The sequence below is a fragment of the Rhincodon typus genome, chromosome 25 (genome assembly GCF_021869965.1).
Source record: "Rhincodon typus isolate 14 chromosome 25, sRhiTyp1.1, whole genome shotgun sequence".
In the NCBI taxonomy this organism is placed as follows: domain Eukaryota; kingdom Metazoa; phylum Chordata; class Chondrichthyes; order Orectolobiformes; family Rhincodontidae; genus Rhincodon; species Rhincodon typus.
The window spans coordinates 8960584-8977008 of NC_063356.1; the positions used below are offsets into that span (position 1 = coordinate 8960584).

At 42.0% G+C, this 16425-nt stretch overlaps 1 protein-coding gene across 1 annotated transcript in view; it reads left to right on the plus strand.

Moving 5' to 3' along the window:
• pik3c2b (phosphatidylinositol-4-phosphate 3-kinase, catalytic subunit type 2 beta) overlaps positions 1-16425 on the plus strand; it is a 126592-nt gene that overhangs the window by 79348 nt on the left and 30819 nt on the right. Inside the window, exons 5-7 of the mRNA XM_048611807.1 lie at positions 4724-4912; positions 7182-7275; positions 8484-8578. Coding sequence (XP_048467764.1) covers positions 4724-4912; positions 7182-7275; positions 8484-8578 — 378 coding nt within the window. The remainder of the gene's footprint in view (positions 1-4723; positions 4913-7181; positions 7276-8483; positions 8579-16425) is intronic.

Genomic DNA, 16425 nt, shown 5'->3' on the forward strand with positions numbered 1-16425 from the left:
GGGCCTCCTGCCGTGCCACAACGATGCCACCCGAAGGTTGCAGGAACAGCAGCTCATATTCCGCTTGGGAACCCTGCGGCCCAATGGTATCAATGTGGACTTCACAAGCTTCAAAATCTCCCCTCCCCCTACCGCATCCCAAAACCAGCCCAGCTCGTCCCCGCCTCCCCAACCTGTCTTTCCTCCCACCTATCCCCTCCTCCCACCTCAAGCCGCACCCCTATCTCCTACCTACTAACCTCATCCCGCCCCCTTGACCTGTCCGTCGTCCCTGGACTAACCTACCTCCGCCCTAACTCCCCACCTATACTCACCTTTACTGGCTCCATCCCCGCCTCTTTGACCTGTCTGTCTCCTCTCCACCTATCTTCTCCTCTATCCATCTTCTATCCGCCTCCCCCTCTCTCCCTATTTATTTCAGAACCCCCTTCCCCTCCCCCATTTCTGAAGAAGGGTCTAGGCCCAAAACGTCAGCCTTCCTGCTCCTCTGATGCTGCTTGGCCTGCTGTGTTCATCCAGCTCTACACCTTGTTATCTCAGATTCTCCAGCATCTGCAGTTCCTACTATCCCTGATATAGTACAGATGATTTCTGTTCTTGTCCTTGCCTTGTTTGTTTGTGATCAATTCAGATCATCCAAACTTTGGATGGGCGTAGAAAATTTTATAAAGGCACAGGTCAGTAAACACCTGGAATTTTTGTGAAAATTTAATTCTCTATGAGATGCTTCATCAGATGTCCCTTCGTACTTTGTCCCAACCTAAGTTGGATTCTGAAGTTTTTCGAATTCTTTTTCAAGGGAATAAAGATTCCTTATTTTTATAGTTGCAGCCTACACCCAAACACTTGCTGAGGAAGTTTGGGAGCCCTGATTGTTCGTGAATTTATTTTGCATTGAGGTTAAAGGCTGACATGGGATAGTTAGGTCAGCTGGCCTGTTTCCGTGTTGTAACCTCTGTATATTTCTGTTAATAGTATTGTTAGCTAATTCATGTCCTTCTCCATTCTATTTTTGTGTTGGAATCATGTTATTGAGCAGTGGTGGGAGGGTAATTGGCAGCTGTACTTATTAAACATTCTGCATGATTGAGGAGCTGATGACTGTACACACCAGGTTACTGATGGAAATTGTTTTCGGTGTTGTCCAGTATTCCTATGAATCATGAAACCTGGGGCGTGTGGCAGGCCATGACTTCAGAGAGTGAATTGGTGGAATAGATTTCTGCAGTTATTGACCATCAGGTAGCTGTACAAATCTTAGTTGGCAACTGTCTGCAATTATGCACTAAATCCTTCATCATTTTGTTGAGATCAAATGGCCAAGGGAAGTCACTAAAACAGGAGGCAGGATCAGGTGTCTGTGCAGTCACCCTGTGGGCTGTAATTGGATCAGCCTGTAATATTCCAGGGAAAGAGTGTAATCCAATAACTGCTGACAAATGGAGCCAAGGGCTCACAATGAAGAACCAGACACATGAGCCTTTGAGTTGTCCAGCTCACTGCTCACCAGCTGTGTTCCTCTCCATGGTCTCCACCTGGTTCTTTTCATACATTAAAAGCCTAATTGTAAAGTGAAACTCAGTGAAGGATAGAAAGACTTGCATTTTGATAGCATCTTCCGCAACATCCTACAACACTTTACAGCCGTACTTTTGAAGGGTAGTCACTGTTGCAATACAGGAATAATAGGGAAAAGCATGGGGCATTTAGCAGGGTTAGAGTCGCATCAAGTGTTTATAGGTGCCAGTTGGTACATTGTTCACACAGTTCCCCAAGCAGGTATTACATACCTTATGGCAAGTTTGCATAAAGTAGTGGTATTTGCTAGAGCTCAGTTCCAGCCAGTACATGTGCTTGGTATGAAGAAAGTAGAAGGGGTGGGGTTTGCTGGAAATAATACATTTTGCAGTACTTTCAAACAGTTATACTGTAGATATCTTTGCAAATGCTATTGGGAAGACCAGGACTGCGAAATACACAACTGTGACAAAGCAGAGGACTGTACGAATTAAATTTGGCTGTACTAGAAATCTTGTGCAACAGTATGTCAATGTTCTCAAGGTTATTTCCTGGTATCTGCAGGGTAAATGGATGAATATTGTCTTGACACTGAAGAATTGTTGACTTATTTGTGGAATAGGTTGCCACCTAGAGTTGTAGACAACTTTGGGTCTGTGCTGCAGCATTGTGTGTACCTGAGAGATGTTTCCTTTTCAACAAAAAGCACAAAGATGTGAGATTTTAAAAGGAAAAAGATGAGTTGATAGCAGGGATGATAATGACCAGAGCAAGAGACCTAGTGTCATAAGCATCTCCGTATCTGTGCCTTCAGTTTCTGATGCATGTGTATGCACACATGTAATTGGTCAGTTAAAACCTTGTATATTCCTTTTGGCATTCCTTATAATCCCTGACCTTTTCATGTTCATGCAGCTAACTGGACTGAGGGAGTCGCAGCTTCATTGATAAGTGCTTGTGAGTTTTGCTTTTACTCCAGAAGCCACCCTTCTCTTTCCTTTCATCCTGAAGGACACAAAAACCCTGTTAGCCTCCTGAGAGCATCACAAACAACCTGACTTAGTTCATCCTTTTGAAGTTGGAAATAAAAATAAGTTTTGTTTTAAAGTGTCCTTGGGATGTGAGTGATTTTGGGTGAGCTGCATTTCGTTAACCATTCCAAGTTGCCCTGATAACATCCAAGGGCATTAAGTTTCACTAACCACAATTGGAGCTGTGCATAGATTAGAGAGCTGGACTGTCAAGTTCTGTTCCCTTAAGGTGTAGGTTTTAATGCCAATATAGCAGTTTCATAGCTCTTTTCTTCCCTGCAGAATTTATTTCATTCATTCAAATTTGCAACTTGCTATAACAAGATTTGAACTCTCAACCTCTGGGTACTAGGTATCCGTAAACACAATACTATCTTAAAATAAAATTGAACAAAAAAAGTTCCCTCCTCAGAATTCATAGATAGCTGTTCCCCACCTCAGTCCCTTAATTCTCTCTCATATTCTGGTTGAGAGAGTGGGCACAAGGCATGGCGTTTCTCATGTTTCAGCTGCCACAAGGTGCTGTAAGCTACATAGGTTTGTGTTTTATGTGGTGCTACTCCTGCATTAACTGAAACACCCTCTCAATAGTTAGTAGAAAAGCCTTCAGGGAAAGTTAGCTAAATATTAATAGTTCATATTATTCAGTGATTACTAAGTTCAAACAAATGAATGTGAATCATCAAAGAGAGGGTGATAGAGAACTTCAGCCACAAAAAAGCCAAGAGACAAAAGAATGTTGTCTTCTGTAAATAATTGGTTCTCCAACATTGAAGCTATTCCTCTGTGCTCCTCTCTTCTCTCTCCCAAAGGGTCATGAATCTGTGGAATTCTGTACCCCAGGGTGTGGTGAATGCTGGGTCATTAAGTAAATTTAAGGAGTAGGGAGACAGATTTTTAATTAATAGATGGTTGAAGGGTTATGGAGAGCAGGCAGGAAAGTGGAGTTGAGGCTATGATCATATTAAATGGTAGCCTTGAGGGGCCAAATTGCCTACTCTGGCTCTTAGTTCTTGGTATATCGCTTTTGAGATATCCAGCCGTATGTCGCTCTGCGCTTCTTATTCAGATCTCTTGCACATCTTTGACTTTCCAGCATTCCCTCCCGTGCCTTCATCTGCCAAGACCCTAAGCTCTGTAACTCCACCCCTAAACCTCGCTGCTTCTCTTTCTGTCCTGTTTTTGAGATTCTTCTTAAACTCACTTCATTGACCAAGCTTTTGGTCCCCTGCCCTAATGTGTCCATACACAGCTTGTTCTCACATTTTGTTCGGCGCTACTGTGGAGTGTTTTGCAGTACCAAAGGGCATTACATAAGAACATGTTGCAGTTTAAGCAACATCCAAGGAGCATTTGTAAGTTATAAATCCAATTTAAAAACACTCATTCTGAACGATAAATAGTGGGAGGCCTTGGGTTTAATCCTCAGAATTGGGTTATCTCAGCCAGAGTGAAAGCAAGGACATTAATGTTGCTCCCAGCATTGTTCAGATCAGAGTGAGGATAAACAGCTAGAGTAGGTGCTCTTGATTGTTATCTCTGTCACCAGCTGAAAAATGTTTGGATATCTTATGCAGGCTGCTTTATAGTGCTGCCTCACTACGCAGACTTGAGGCAGGAAGAGTTGCTGCAGTTGTGTGGTACAAGTAGGCCCCTGGCATATCGTACCTCAGGGCAAGTTGTTAACATTGACAGAGAGGCAGGTTGCAAGAGTAAATTCTTTAAATCTTGTAACGAAGGAAAGAAAAGTTAATTGTCTTTATGAAAAATGGAGCTTGTTCAATTCAAATGCACTTCATGCTGACTGCAATGTATGAATTTGCGATAATTAGGTTTGGGTCCATTAATATTCCCAGTGCAGATGTAAGCCCTTGCTTTCATTGTTGGTAATCTGCCCTTTGGTGTAACCTTCCACGTGGATTCAGATTAGTGCCCTAGAGTTTCCTGTGTTTGAACTTTCCAGCAACAAGCCTGACCTTTGTTAAGGATATGCAGCAAAAGGGTCTCAGGTGTTGCCTCCATTCTCTGGTTACTCGAAGGACATCTACAGCCAGATGGTTATGTGCAGTGATATTGTTGTTATGTCTATGATGTCTGGTGCTGACAGATTACCACCCTCCGTTTCTCTTGACCTGACTGCCTCCCGAAACCTCACCCTCCTCCACCCTGAGCAGGCTGACAGAAGAAGATAAAAAGCTGCTGTGGGAGAAGCGATATTACTGTCATACGGAATGCAGCGTCTTGCCTCTGGTGCTTGCCAGTGCCCCCAGCTGGGAATGGGCCTGTCTGCCTGATATCTACACCCTCCTCAAGCAATGGAATTGTCTGAGCCATCTGGATGCCTTGGGTCTTCTCCATGCTACGTAAGTATTACGACAACATAAATTTGCACAGATAATGGCTCATGTCCCACAGCTTCACGGTCAGTTGACTGTGTTTAAAAAGTAATCTGATGGTGGATAGTTGGATCGTCTGTCCATGTTATTTCTAAACGGGGGAGGTTGAGTTGGGGGGGTGGTGTAGAAAAAGGCTTTCATTTGTAGAGCAACGTAAGTGACATCAGACATGAGGTTGTAAACATACTCGCCAAGCCGGTGGGTTTGGTTGCAAACATTTCATCACCCTGCTAGGTAACATAGTCAGTGCGCCACTGGTGAAGTGTTGGTGTTCTGTCCCGCTTGTTGTTATATGCCTCAGTTTGCTGGGGTGGTTGGACATCCAGATGACATCAGACATCCCAGAGCACTTCATATCCAAAGCATTTCTGGTGAGTGGTTCCTTTTGTGAAAGAGGACTTGTGGCTGATGGTTGTGCACAGGAAGCTCCCACAAACAGCAATGTGATAACAACCAGATAATCTGCTCATGTTATGTTGATTGAGGAATAAATTGCAGCCACAGCACCTGAAATAACACCACTTATGTTCTAAATGTTGGTGCATCCACCTGTGATAGCATTAGGGCCTCTTTTTAATATCACACCTGAAAGACTGCACCTTTGGCAGTGCAGCACTCCCTCAGTATTGCACTTGGTATCATTCTTAATGTTTGTGCTCAAGTGCAGGAGTGGATCCAACCCAGTATCTTGCAGTTCAAAAGCAAGTGTACTGATAATTAAGCCACACGTAATACATTAAACTGATACATTAATGGTTTATTTAAACAACCATTTATTTGCATGAACATGCTCGTGTACTTCACATTTAACGTTCACAGTAGATGTTCTGAGTAACAGAGTGAATTAATAAACTCCTCAACAATGAATGCTAATGAAATAATTAACCAGCAATAAATGTCCCTCCTGGATGTAAACAAATTTTTACCTTTTTGAAGCAGAACACCCACTATCATGATGTCTAATGAGCGGGGCATTCATGACCTCGGCCCCTCCTATCTCTGGAATCTCGTCTGGTCTTCGAATCCTTTGAGTTTATTCCATTTCTCCAATTCTGGAACACAAACAGAAATTGCTGGAAAAACTCAGCAGGTCTGGCAGTACCTGTGGAGAGAAATCAGTTAATATTTGGGTCCAGTGTGACTCTTCCTCAGAACCCCTCTCCAATTCTGCCTTTGTTTGTGTCCCATTTCCTTCACTGCATCATTGGTGCCTGCAAAGGTTCCTGAGTTCTGGAATTCCTTCCTTGAATCTCCCCACTTCTTCACTGTCATTAAAACCTATGTCCTTCAGCAAGCCTTTACGTCACCTGTTCTAATATCTCCTCCTGTGGTTCAGTGTCAATTTTAGTCTAACACAGGTGTGCAACTGCATAAACTGTCGGATTTGACGCTCCATTTGTGCTGTTAGCTGGTTGTCAAACTGAGGGACAATAACAACAACAGCAAACCCTTAACGATGAGAAAAGTGAACTTGGGATTCCCACTCCTGGTTGCTGTCCAGCCACTTCCAATGGAAATGAAGTTTTGTATGGACTTTGGGTAATGACTGAGAATTGTCTAAAGTTTGCCAACTCCCACACAGAGAATAAAGGGCCTTGTTCAAGGATCAAGAGAACTCCTACGCAATTCAAAAGCAATTGTATCCCAATGAGGAATTGATGCTATGAAAAGAATAAAGGAGATAATGGGCGAGTGAAGAAATGTAAGGATAAAGCACCAGTCCTTCTACTTGTTCAGCAATAATCATGAGAGAGAGAAATTTTTACTTTAGCAGTCTTTGAAATAAAAGATAGGAATAGGATGAAGCCATTCAACTTCTTGAGCTTGTTTTGCTGATTAAGTAGTTCATGGCTGATCTGTATCTTCAATCCACCTAGCTGCCTTGATTCCATTTTCCTTAATACCGTTGGCAAAAGATGAATCTATGAATCTCTATTTAAATATTTTCAATTGACCTTTCCGCTCTCAACAGCTTTCTCTTGGTGTTGGGGGATAAATTTCCAGATTTGCATAATGCTTTGTGTGAGAAGGTGCATTTCTTGCTATCACCCCTGGTTGGTCTTTGAAAACTTTTAATCATTTTAAGCACTCTTGTGAGATCACCCTTTTTAAATTATTTATGGCAGTAGAATTTAAGGCACATTTATGTAACAGTTACTGACGGCTTAGCCAATGCCATCAGTACACAATGCTAATTTTTCCTGCTCATAGTTCTCGCTCTTTTGTTTTTCTTCAGATTTCCTGATCAGGAGCTGCGTCGCACTGCAGTACAGTGGATGGAAACGATGTCCACATCAGAGCTAGTGGACTTCCTACCTCAGTTAGTACAAGTGAGTACTGTGCAATCGCACCAGCCGAAATTTACTTTTATATATTTGATCAACCTTCTGTGGCATTGTAAGATCGAGGGGCTTGAACAAGACCAAGTGAAATCTTCAGGGAAGCAGCACAGTTGGACCAGTGTTTGCAGAAAATAAGATCTTCTGATCTTTCGTTTTAGTTCTATTATAAATTCCTGTATTCACCTTTGGAAATGGGGGAAGCCTTTGTAAACTTAGCACATTGTAATTACACCCTCCTACCAAAGTGAATCGGTGCAACATTTTAATATTAATTGATTAGTAATCAAATTCATTTTGTGATTCTTCATCTTCATCACCTAACATCACTGTTTACCAGAACCATGCTGTCATGGAAATATCCGGCTGGATAATAGTACACTGCAACTCGGTCAGTACCTTTAGTTTAAATGCTTCCTTGTCACAGTGAGACACAGAAATCAGACCTGACTGCAAGAATTATAGCAAACAAAGAAAATCGGTCATTCTCTGAAATAAGAACACTGATAAAATCATATGGTAAGCAGACTTTGGCTTGTATGCCTAACCACAGTTGGCTGTGCAACAGCTGAATGTTTCTTCAGTCTACCTTTAAGACAATGAGGAAATCTTCAGAAAAGATTTACAAAGATGTTGCCCAGGTTGGAGGGCTTGAGCCATAGGGAGAGGCTGAATAGGCTGGAGCTATTTTCCCTGGAATATTGGAGGCTGAAGGGTGACCTTGTAGAGGTTTATAAAATCATGAGGGGCATGGCTAGGGTAAATAGACAAGGTCTTTTCCCCTGGGGTGGGGGAGTCCAAAACTAGAGGGTATAGATTTGAGGTGAGAGGGGAAAGATTTAGAAGGGACCTAAGGGGCAACGTTTTCACGCAAAGGGTAGTGCGTGTATGGAATGAGCTGCCAGAGGAAGTGGTGGAGGCTGGTACAATTACAACATTTAAAAGGCATCTGGATGGGTATATGAATGAGAAGGGTTTAGAGGGATATGGACCAACTGCTGGCAAATGGGACTAGACTTATTTAGGATATCTGGTCAGCATGGACGAGTTGGACCGAAGGGTCTATTTCTGTGCTGTACATCTCGATGATTCTCGATGGGCCTTCATTACATTCAGGGTGATATAGCTTCAAAGAGATGGTGCCCTAGGTTGAGTGATTTACATATGATGTGACCTGTGCATTTGTTTTTATCTTGCAGGCCTTGAAGTTTGAGTGTTACTTGGACAGCCCCCTGGTGAGGTTTCTGTTGCGGAGAGCAATCTGTGATGTGAAAATCGCCCATTATTTTTACTGGTACATAAAGCAAACTATTCTGTCAAGCTATGCCACTTTGAACATCATTAGTACAAACACAGAGACTCTTAGTAAAAAGTGGTTGGATTTGATTTGTTTGGAAGTGAGAGACTAAATATTTGAGACAGTTACTGAACGGCCCACTTCTGCTTTTAATGGAAGCAGTCAACCAATCCATTCATAGGAGATAAATTTCACATTTAAACCCTTTAAGGAGGTTGGCTGCCTTCATATTAAAAATTATTCCGTTTTGAACCATAATCGACTGGGGTTGCCCTGGCCATGGGAAAGTCAGCAGATAACAGGGTGTGAGAAGGACTGATCCCATAGGTAAGTGTCTTATTCACATTGTTCTACCTGCTTTCTAATGTAGTCAGCAGGAAGGTCTTAATGAGTAGACATCAGATACGGATCGTTAATTCTCATGGACTGGCACATGAAGAATTGATCACCTATTTGAGGCACTTTAGGGGGACTAATGACTGTAAACCGAAAAGATGCAAAGAAATTGATGTTGCTGACAAAACAAATAACTGCCAAAAACAGCTGGTGCATATTGTTATTCTTTAAATGAGCATCATTGGCTTGGCCAGCATTTACTGCCTATCCCAATGTGCCCTTGACCTGCTTTCTTGAATCATTGCAATCTGTGGCTGCAAATAAAAAACCCAGTGTTGTTAAGCAGTGAGTTCCAGGAAAGTGAAAGAATAGTGATATAGTTCCAAGTCAGCGTGTTGTTTTGCTGGGTGGGAGGGACTTAAGGTGGTGATGTTCCCAAGTATCTGCTGCCTTTGTCCTTCTAAGTGCCAGAGATCACAGGTTTGGAAGGAAGTATCACTGAAGCATTGGTGTGTGACTTTAGTACATCTTGCAGATGGTAAACAGTGTACCACTGTGCGTAGATGTTGGAGGGACTGAATGTTTAAGTTGGTGGATGGGATGCTCATTAGGTGGGGCTGCTTCATTCTGAAAGTGTTGAGCTTCTTGGGTGTTGTTGGTATTGCATTCATCCAGGAAAGTGACACTGCTTTGTTGATGCTGAACAAGCTTTGGGGAGTCACTCACTTCAGAATTCCTGGCAATTGATCTGCTCTTGAAGCCACAGTATTTAAATGAATGGTTCAGTTTAATATCTGGTTGATGCTAATCCACGGAATAGTTATTGATGTAGGATTCATTGATGCTAATGTCATTGTATATCACAGAGAGATGTTCAGATATCTCTTGTTGGAAACTGTCATTGTCTAGCATTTGTATGGTGTGGATGTTACTTACTACTTCTCAACACAAAGCTGGATATTTTCCAGGTCATGCTGTACATATTAACTTGAACTGCTTCAATATTTGAAGATGCAGCAGGCCTGGCAGCATTTGTGAACGCAAATCAAACTTAACATTTTGGGTCAAGTTCTTTCGGTTTGTATTTGCTATTACAAATATAACATTTGAAGACTATGCTGTCTGTGATTAAATTGTAAAAATATTCAATTTAAAGCCTTTATTCTATGTTCTGTTTTAAAGCAAAACACTTACAGTTATGTTTTTCTTTGTACAGCATCAGCAATGTGATAGATGGAGAAAGGTTATCTGAATAAATGCACCAATCTCTGTTCACATAGTGTAAATCTTGAAAGCATCGCTCTGTGAACAGTAATTGTGAATGTTATGTAGTATACTGCCAGACCCTTGAATAAATGCCCTGGATGATTGATGTGAGGCAGCTCTGGCTTCAGAAACTGATCTTCCTTCCTTGACTGTAGCTGTGATTGATTCAGCCTGTGAGCTACATGCTTCATATATGTTGGTCTCTGCTCACTGTAGATGGAACCTTCTCCTCTTTTTGGTTATGATTGCAAGCCTGAATCATTTCTTGGCTTCGACCTTACTCTGCCTGTCAATGGGCTGTACTCGCAAGAAAATTCTGGAGTCAATTGATGAAGAAGCTTCTCTGGGCCCAGCTGGTGAATGATAGTTGGCTCCCTGAGATTGCGTGCAAAATCAGAGAACCTACATCCTTCTAAGCTCAACAGCCGCACTGTCAGAGGAAAAAAGGAGGGCTGCTACCATCTATAGGTGCCCTCTGACAAAGTGCTAATTTTCAGAAAATGAGCAATGACCATAGCTGTGACATCACCCTCATGGATGGGAAATGTTTCTACAGTATGGCCAGCATCTGTGGCCCACTGACAGTGCAGCTCACGTGAGGATAGTGTTGGAGGCTTCGCAGGTTGCGTTCAGAGCAGTGCCAGCAAATCTCTCCCAGGCCCCTTGTCTCAGTGGGCAATGCCATGCCCAATCAGTCAAAAAATAGGCACTCAAGCAGATTGGCTGGAGGCAGGAATGCGTCAGGGCAGTTTTCTGATGCATAAAACCTAGAAATTCCTCCAAGTCCTCCCTTCAATCCTGCGCTAGAGGACTAGGAAGAGATTGCCCAGTATGTGAGACTGAAAAATTACAACTCTTACAGCTCTGCTCTGTGTGTGTCAGATTGGATTGAGCATGTGAATGCATTCTGAGCAGGTCTGGAACTCGGCTGTGTTCAAACTGGGATTCCTTTGTTGTGCTAAATGTTAATATTGTAGCCACAGGTTTAATGAACTGGCGTATCCTTGAATTTCCAGCGATCACCATGTAACCTCAACTCTAAATTAATCAAGTAAAATGTCACGTATCGTTTGTCCGTGTTCAGAATTATATTATTTGTTTGGTCTGGGTGCAGCCTGAACATTTTACCTCCACTCCTCCCATTGCCCTGTCCCACCTCTTTGGCTTCCCTGAACAGCTGGTACTAGCATCTGTGTGCCAGGTGTTAATGACCATGATTGCCACTTGGCAGTGAGCCGCCATTTGCCAAGCTATCAGCGAGTAGAAAATCAGCTTGTAAATATTCAGAATGGTTCGGACTCTCATAAGTCAGCAGGAAGCTTGGACAATGAGATGGAAACATTAAGACCAAGCCCAGGCCACGTCAGCTTTGCTGCAGTATTGTGTCCAGTTCCCTTCTCGCAAGAAATGTCTTAATGTATCGCAGCAAGGCAGAAGGTTGCTGCTATTTTATGAGAAAGTGCTACCTCTTCTTGCTATGTATTTTCGGGCTTTTGTTCAAGACACTGCTCATAAAGTGGAACTGTAATGAACACCAGAGAACATCAACACAACACGCATGTGACTGACTGCAAATTCAACCAATGAGAATCAGGTACTATGCAGATGATAGAAACATTTTTCAAACACTGAAATGAAGCACACCAAATACCAAGAACTTTCTGGGAATTTGGAAGCTTAAGACATGATCATGTGTTGAGTATTGGAAGTATATTTCAGGATCTGGCTTTTTAAAATGACATATCGAAAGGACATGTGTAGATCACTCCGGACCACCAACCCTTGAAAATCTAGAATATGAAACCTTAGCAAACTCAATTCTATCTGTGTTCATATTAATTGTTGGTTTGTTCCATTGGGATTTTGTGCTCTTGGTGATTTTTTTTAATTTCATTTACGGGAAATGGGGAATTTGCTGGAAATGCCAATGTTTATTGGCTGACCCCAACAACTGAGTGGCTTGCTAGACCACTTCAGTTAAGAGTCGACCACATGGCTGAGTTATATGTCAGCCAGGCATGTCTATTTCACTAAAGCATATCATTGCACCAGATGGATTGTCACAACCGTCCAGTCGTTTCATGATCATAATTACTGAACTAAAGGTTTATTTAAATAACTCAAGTTAAATTCTCCCAGCTGTTCAGAAAGGATTTGAGTTCCTGTCTCTGGATCATTAGTCCATCCCTCTGAATTATTTTACCAGTATTTTAACTAATGTGCTGCCTTACTCCCTTGAAAACCACAAATTGATTAAGGCTAATCTTAATGCTGTTGCTTTATTGGATGGATAAATACAAGCTCTGTTACTATCAACTGCTTGAAATATCAAGATTCAAACTTTAGCAGTGACCTTGAGGCTTCCAACCTTTTAGTTTATATGAACACTAAAGAACATTCTTCACTTAAAGAAATGACCCCCTCACCTGATTCATGTTGTGAGTCTTCATTTCAGAGCTTGTTAAAAGACTACAGGTTGTCATAATTGTTGCACCAGGTTTCATCCTGACTCAAGTCTATCTCATGCATGAAGTGTATTCAGTAAAGAGTGGACAACCAAAAGTAGAAATAATCTATTTTTCCATAAGTTAGAATAAGAGGAATTTATGACAGATTTTTAACAGCACTGAATTCATGAGCTTTGCCAGTGTTCTAGAATTTAATTATCGTTGCTGGGCTTTCTTTTGCACCCAAGTTGATAGCCAGGGAATATTGGCAATGCCTCCATTGAAAGCCATAAAAATGGAGCCAATTGGGACTCTATTATCGTAAATATCATGATTGGATTGCAGAGTTCCTGCTTGTAAAGCAGGTCTGAACCTAGGAAGCAACCCTAAATAAAATTAAACTCCAGTGTAATCTAAAGTATTGCTGTGTGTAGAGTCCATTGCAAAGTGCTACTTGGTGCTATTCCACTGCATGCAGATTGTAGTGACAAAGTGCCTCGTGTTTATGTGGCTTACTCAGAGTCCTTGTGAAGTTTAAAATGACTATTAGATTTCTATGGTGTCACATGAGAAATCAACACTCCAACTGCTCTCACAAGTGGATGTATATGATCCCACAGCACTTCCTGAAAGAGACCGGAAGCTTCGCGTCCAGTAATCCAGCCAATATTAGTCCCTCAAATGGCATTAGCGAGAAAGGTTGCTCATTATCTCATTGCTGTTTGTGGGCGCTTGTTGTTTTGAAATTAGTTGCCAATTTCTACTTACCAACAGTGACTACAATTTTAAAACACTTTATTGGATTTAAAGTGCTTCAGGATGTTCTGAGATCATTAAGGACGCAACGCATGGTGAGATTGCAACACTCCAGGTGCATACTGTTTTGGTCCCCTTGGGGACTGATACAGTTGTATTGGAGGCAGTTCAGAGGAGGTTCATTAGGTAGATTCCAGAGAAGGGGGTTTTGTCTTGTGAAGAGAGAGTGAGCAGCTTATGCCTATGCTGTCTGGGGTTTAGAAGAACGAGAGAAGATCAAATAAGATATATAAGAAGTTGAAAGGGAATGACAAAGTATATGCAGAAAGGATATTTCCTCGTGAGTCAATATAGAATGAGAGTTTATAGTTTTAGGATCAGGAGTAGCAGATTCAAAGCAGAGCAATTTCTCCTCATCTTATCTCAAAAGGCTGTGAATCTATGGAATTCACGACCCCAGTGGCGGCAGGTGCTGGGGCATTGAGTAATAAGGAGGAGATACAGATTTTTTAATTAGTAATTGTTTGAAGGATTATGGAGAGCAGGCAGGCGAGTGCAGTTGAGGCTGAGATAAGATCAGCCATGATTTTATCAAATGGTGGAGCAGGCTTGAGGGGCTGAATTACCAACTCCTGTTCCTAGTTATTATGTTATTATACCTCATTTACACTTCATTTATATATCAAAATGTGTCACACCCGATTATTTACTGTTTGATATACCATGACTGCCGTTGAATGTAAACATGGCAGCCATTCTGGTGGATAATTTGTTACTTTATTTCTTGCTCTGGGGGTTCAGGTCCATTGTACCCTGAAGGTGGCAACGCAGGTCGATAGAGTGATCAAGAAGGCATACGGCATGCTTTCATTCATCAGACGGGGTATTGAGTACAAGAGTTAGCAGGTCATGTTACAGTTGTATAGGACTTTGGTTGGACCACATTTGGAATACTGCGTACAGTTCTGGTCGCCACATTACCAAAAGGATGTGGGTGCTTTTGAGAGGGTGCAGAGGAGGTTCACCAGGATGTTGCCTGGTATGGAGGGCGCTAGCTATGAAGAGAGGTTGAGTAGATTAGGATTATTTACATTAGAAAGACGGAGGTTGAGGGGGAACCTGATTGAGGTCTACAAAATCATGAGGTATAGACAGGGTGGATAGCAAGAAGCTTTTTCCCAGAGTGGGGGACTCAATTACTAGGGGTCACGATTTCAAGGTGAGAGGGGAAATGTTTAAGGGCGATATGCATGGAAAATTCTTTACGCAGAGGGTGGTGGGTGCCTGGAACACGTTGCCAGCGGAGGTGGTACAGGCGGGCACGATAGCATCATCTAAGATGTATCCAAACAGATACAAGAATGGGCAGGGAGCAGAGGGATACAGATCCTTGAAAAATAGGCGACAGGTTTAGATAGATGATCTGGATCGGCACAGGTTTGGTGGGCTGAAGGGCCTGTTCCTGTGCTGTAGTTTTCTTTGTTCTTTGTTCTTTGTTCTTTGCTCCTATTTGCCCAAGATACCAACAGAACCCCCTGCTGTTGTTAGTAGTAGCATTGGATATTGAACATTCAGAAAAGATCTTGGAAGGAGATGCTGTTTCAGTGGTCCATTGCTTATAAATTGGACTATATTAGTAGAGTTAAATCTGCAAACTACCTAACAGAGAGCATAATCAACTGTAGTGGTCTGCAGGTAAATTTGAGATCATCCAAAACTCTGCTGCCTGTGTTCTAACTAAGTCCTGGTCGCTGATCACTGTCCTACAAAGGCTCCAAGTTAAGCCTTAACTTTAGGATCCACATGCATATTTTCAAATCTCTATGACATTGCCCCTCCATATCTTTGTAATCTCAATCAGCCCATACCATTATCAGCACTTCTGTAACTCTGGCCCTGATGTTAATCACTCCATCATTGGTCACTGTATCTGCAACTACCAAGGCCCTGAGCTCTAGCTGTGCCTAGGATCTCTTCACCTCTTTTTCCAACTTTAAGATGCTCTTAAAACCTACCTCTTTGACCAAGCTTTCAGTCGTTTTGTGTATTTTGGTGTCAAATTTGTTTGCTAACACCGCTGTGAAGCACATCGGATGTTTTATTAAATTTATACTTACATCTGTAAGTATAGATTGCTCCTGTTGCTGTAAAATTGATGATGTTGCAAAGTAACAGTAGGTTGCTTAAATACATTGGCCACCCTGGGAAAACTGGACTTCCAATGCTGACTATTGCAAATAAGTGTGTGACTTACAATCAACGGTTGCTCTCATGTCTATTGCATGTATTGTCAGGCAGTTCCCACCCTTCTGCTGTTAATCTCTGTAGTGACATTACGGAGCATACACCCTCAGAGTAAACACAGAGGTCACATTAGTGAAGAGTGGTCTGAAGAATTAACAATACTAAAAAGTTGGAGCTGCTGTAAATTATTGTCAGAATCAAGAGCTGATAGGCCATAAATTACATTTGTTTTCTCTTTCCCAACAGTCTGTCATCCCACAAGTTGCACTCCTCAATAGTGACTAATGCTTGGTAAATCACAGCACAAACTCCAAACAAGACAGGACATGCAATGTACAGGAGAATAAAAAGGAAAATTAGGTGGTGTGCCAGTATTAGATGGGATGACTTGTGCACCTGCATTTCCTAACACAGTGAGGTAATGGCCTCTCATCCAGTTAGGGTATCCAGTGAAGGTGACCATATCCCCGCTTTCTGATTTAAAGAAGGACTTTAACTGGAGCAATTAAACTGGGGAGAAAATGGCTTCTGTAAATTGATCCTTTGTTGGTCGAGGCCAGAAGAAATACTTTGGTGACGCATAATTTGTTCTCTTTCTTTTGAGGTCCAGTCAGTCCCACAACCAATGGAGCAAGGACGCAGGTGCCTAACCAGATAACTTAATGGGTTGGGATGAGGCTAGGTAGGAATGAGGAGGGAATTGGATACAACATAGTGAAGAAAGATCCTTGATGAGAGCTTGGAAGGAATTTTCATGAATTGAGAATTGTTACTTGGGGTACATAGTATTTACAG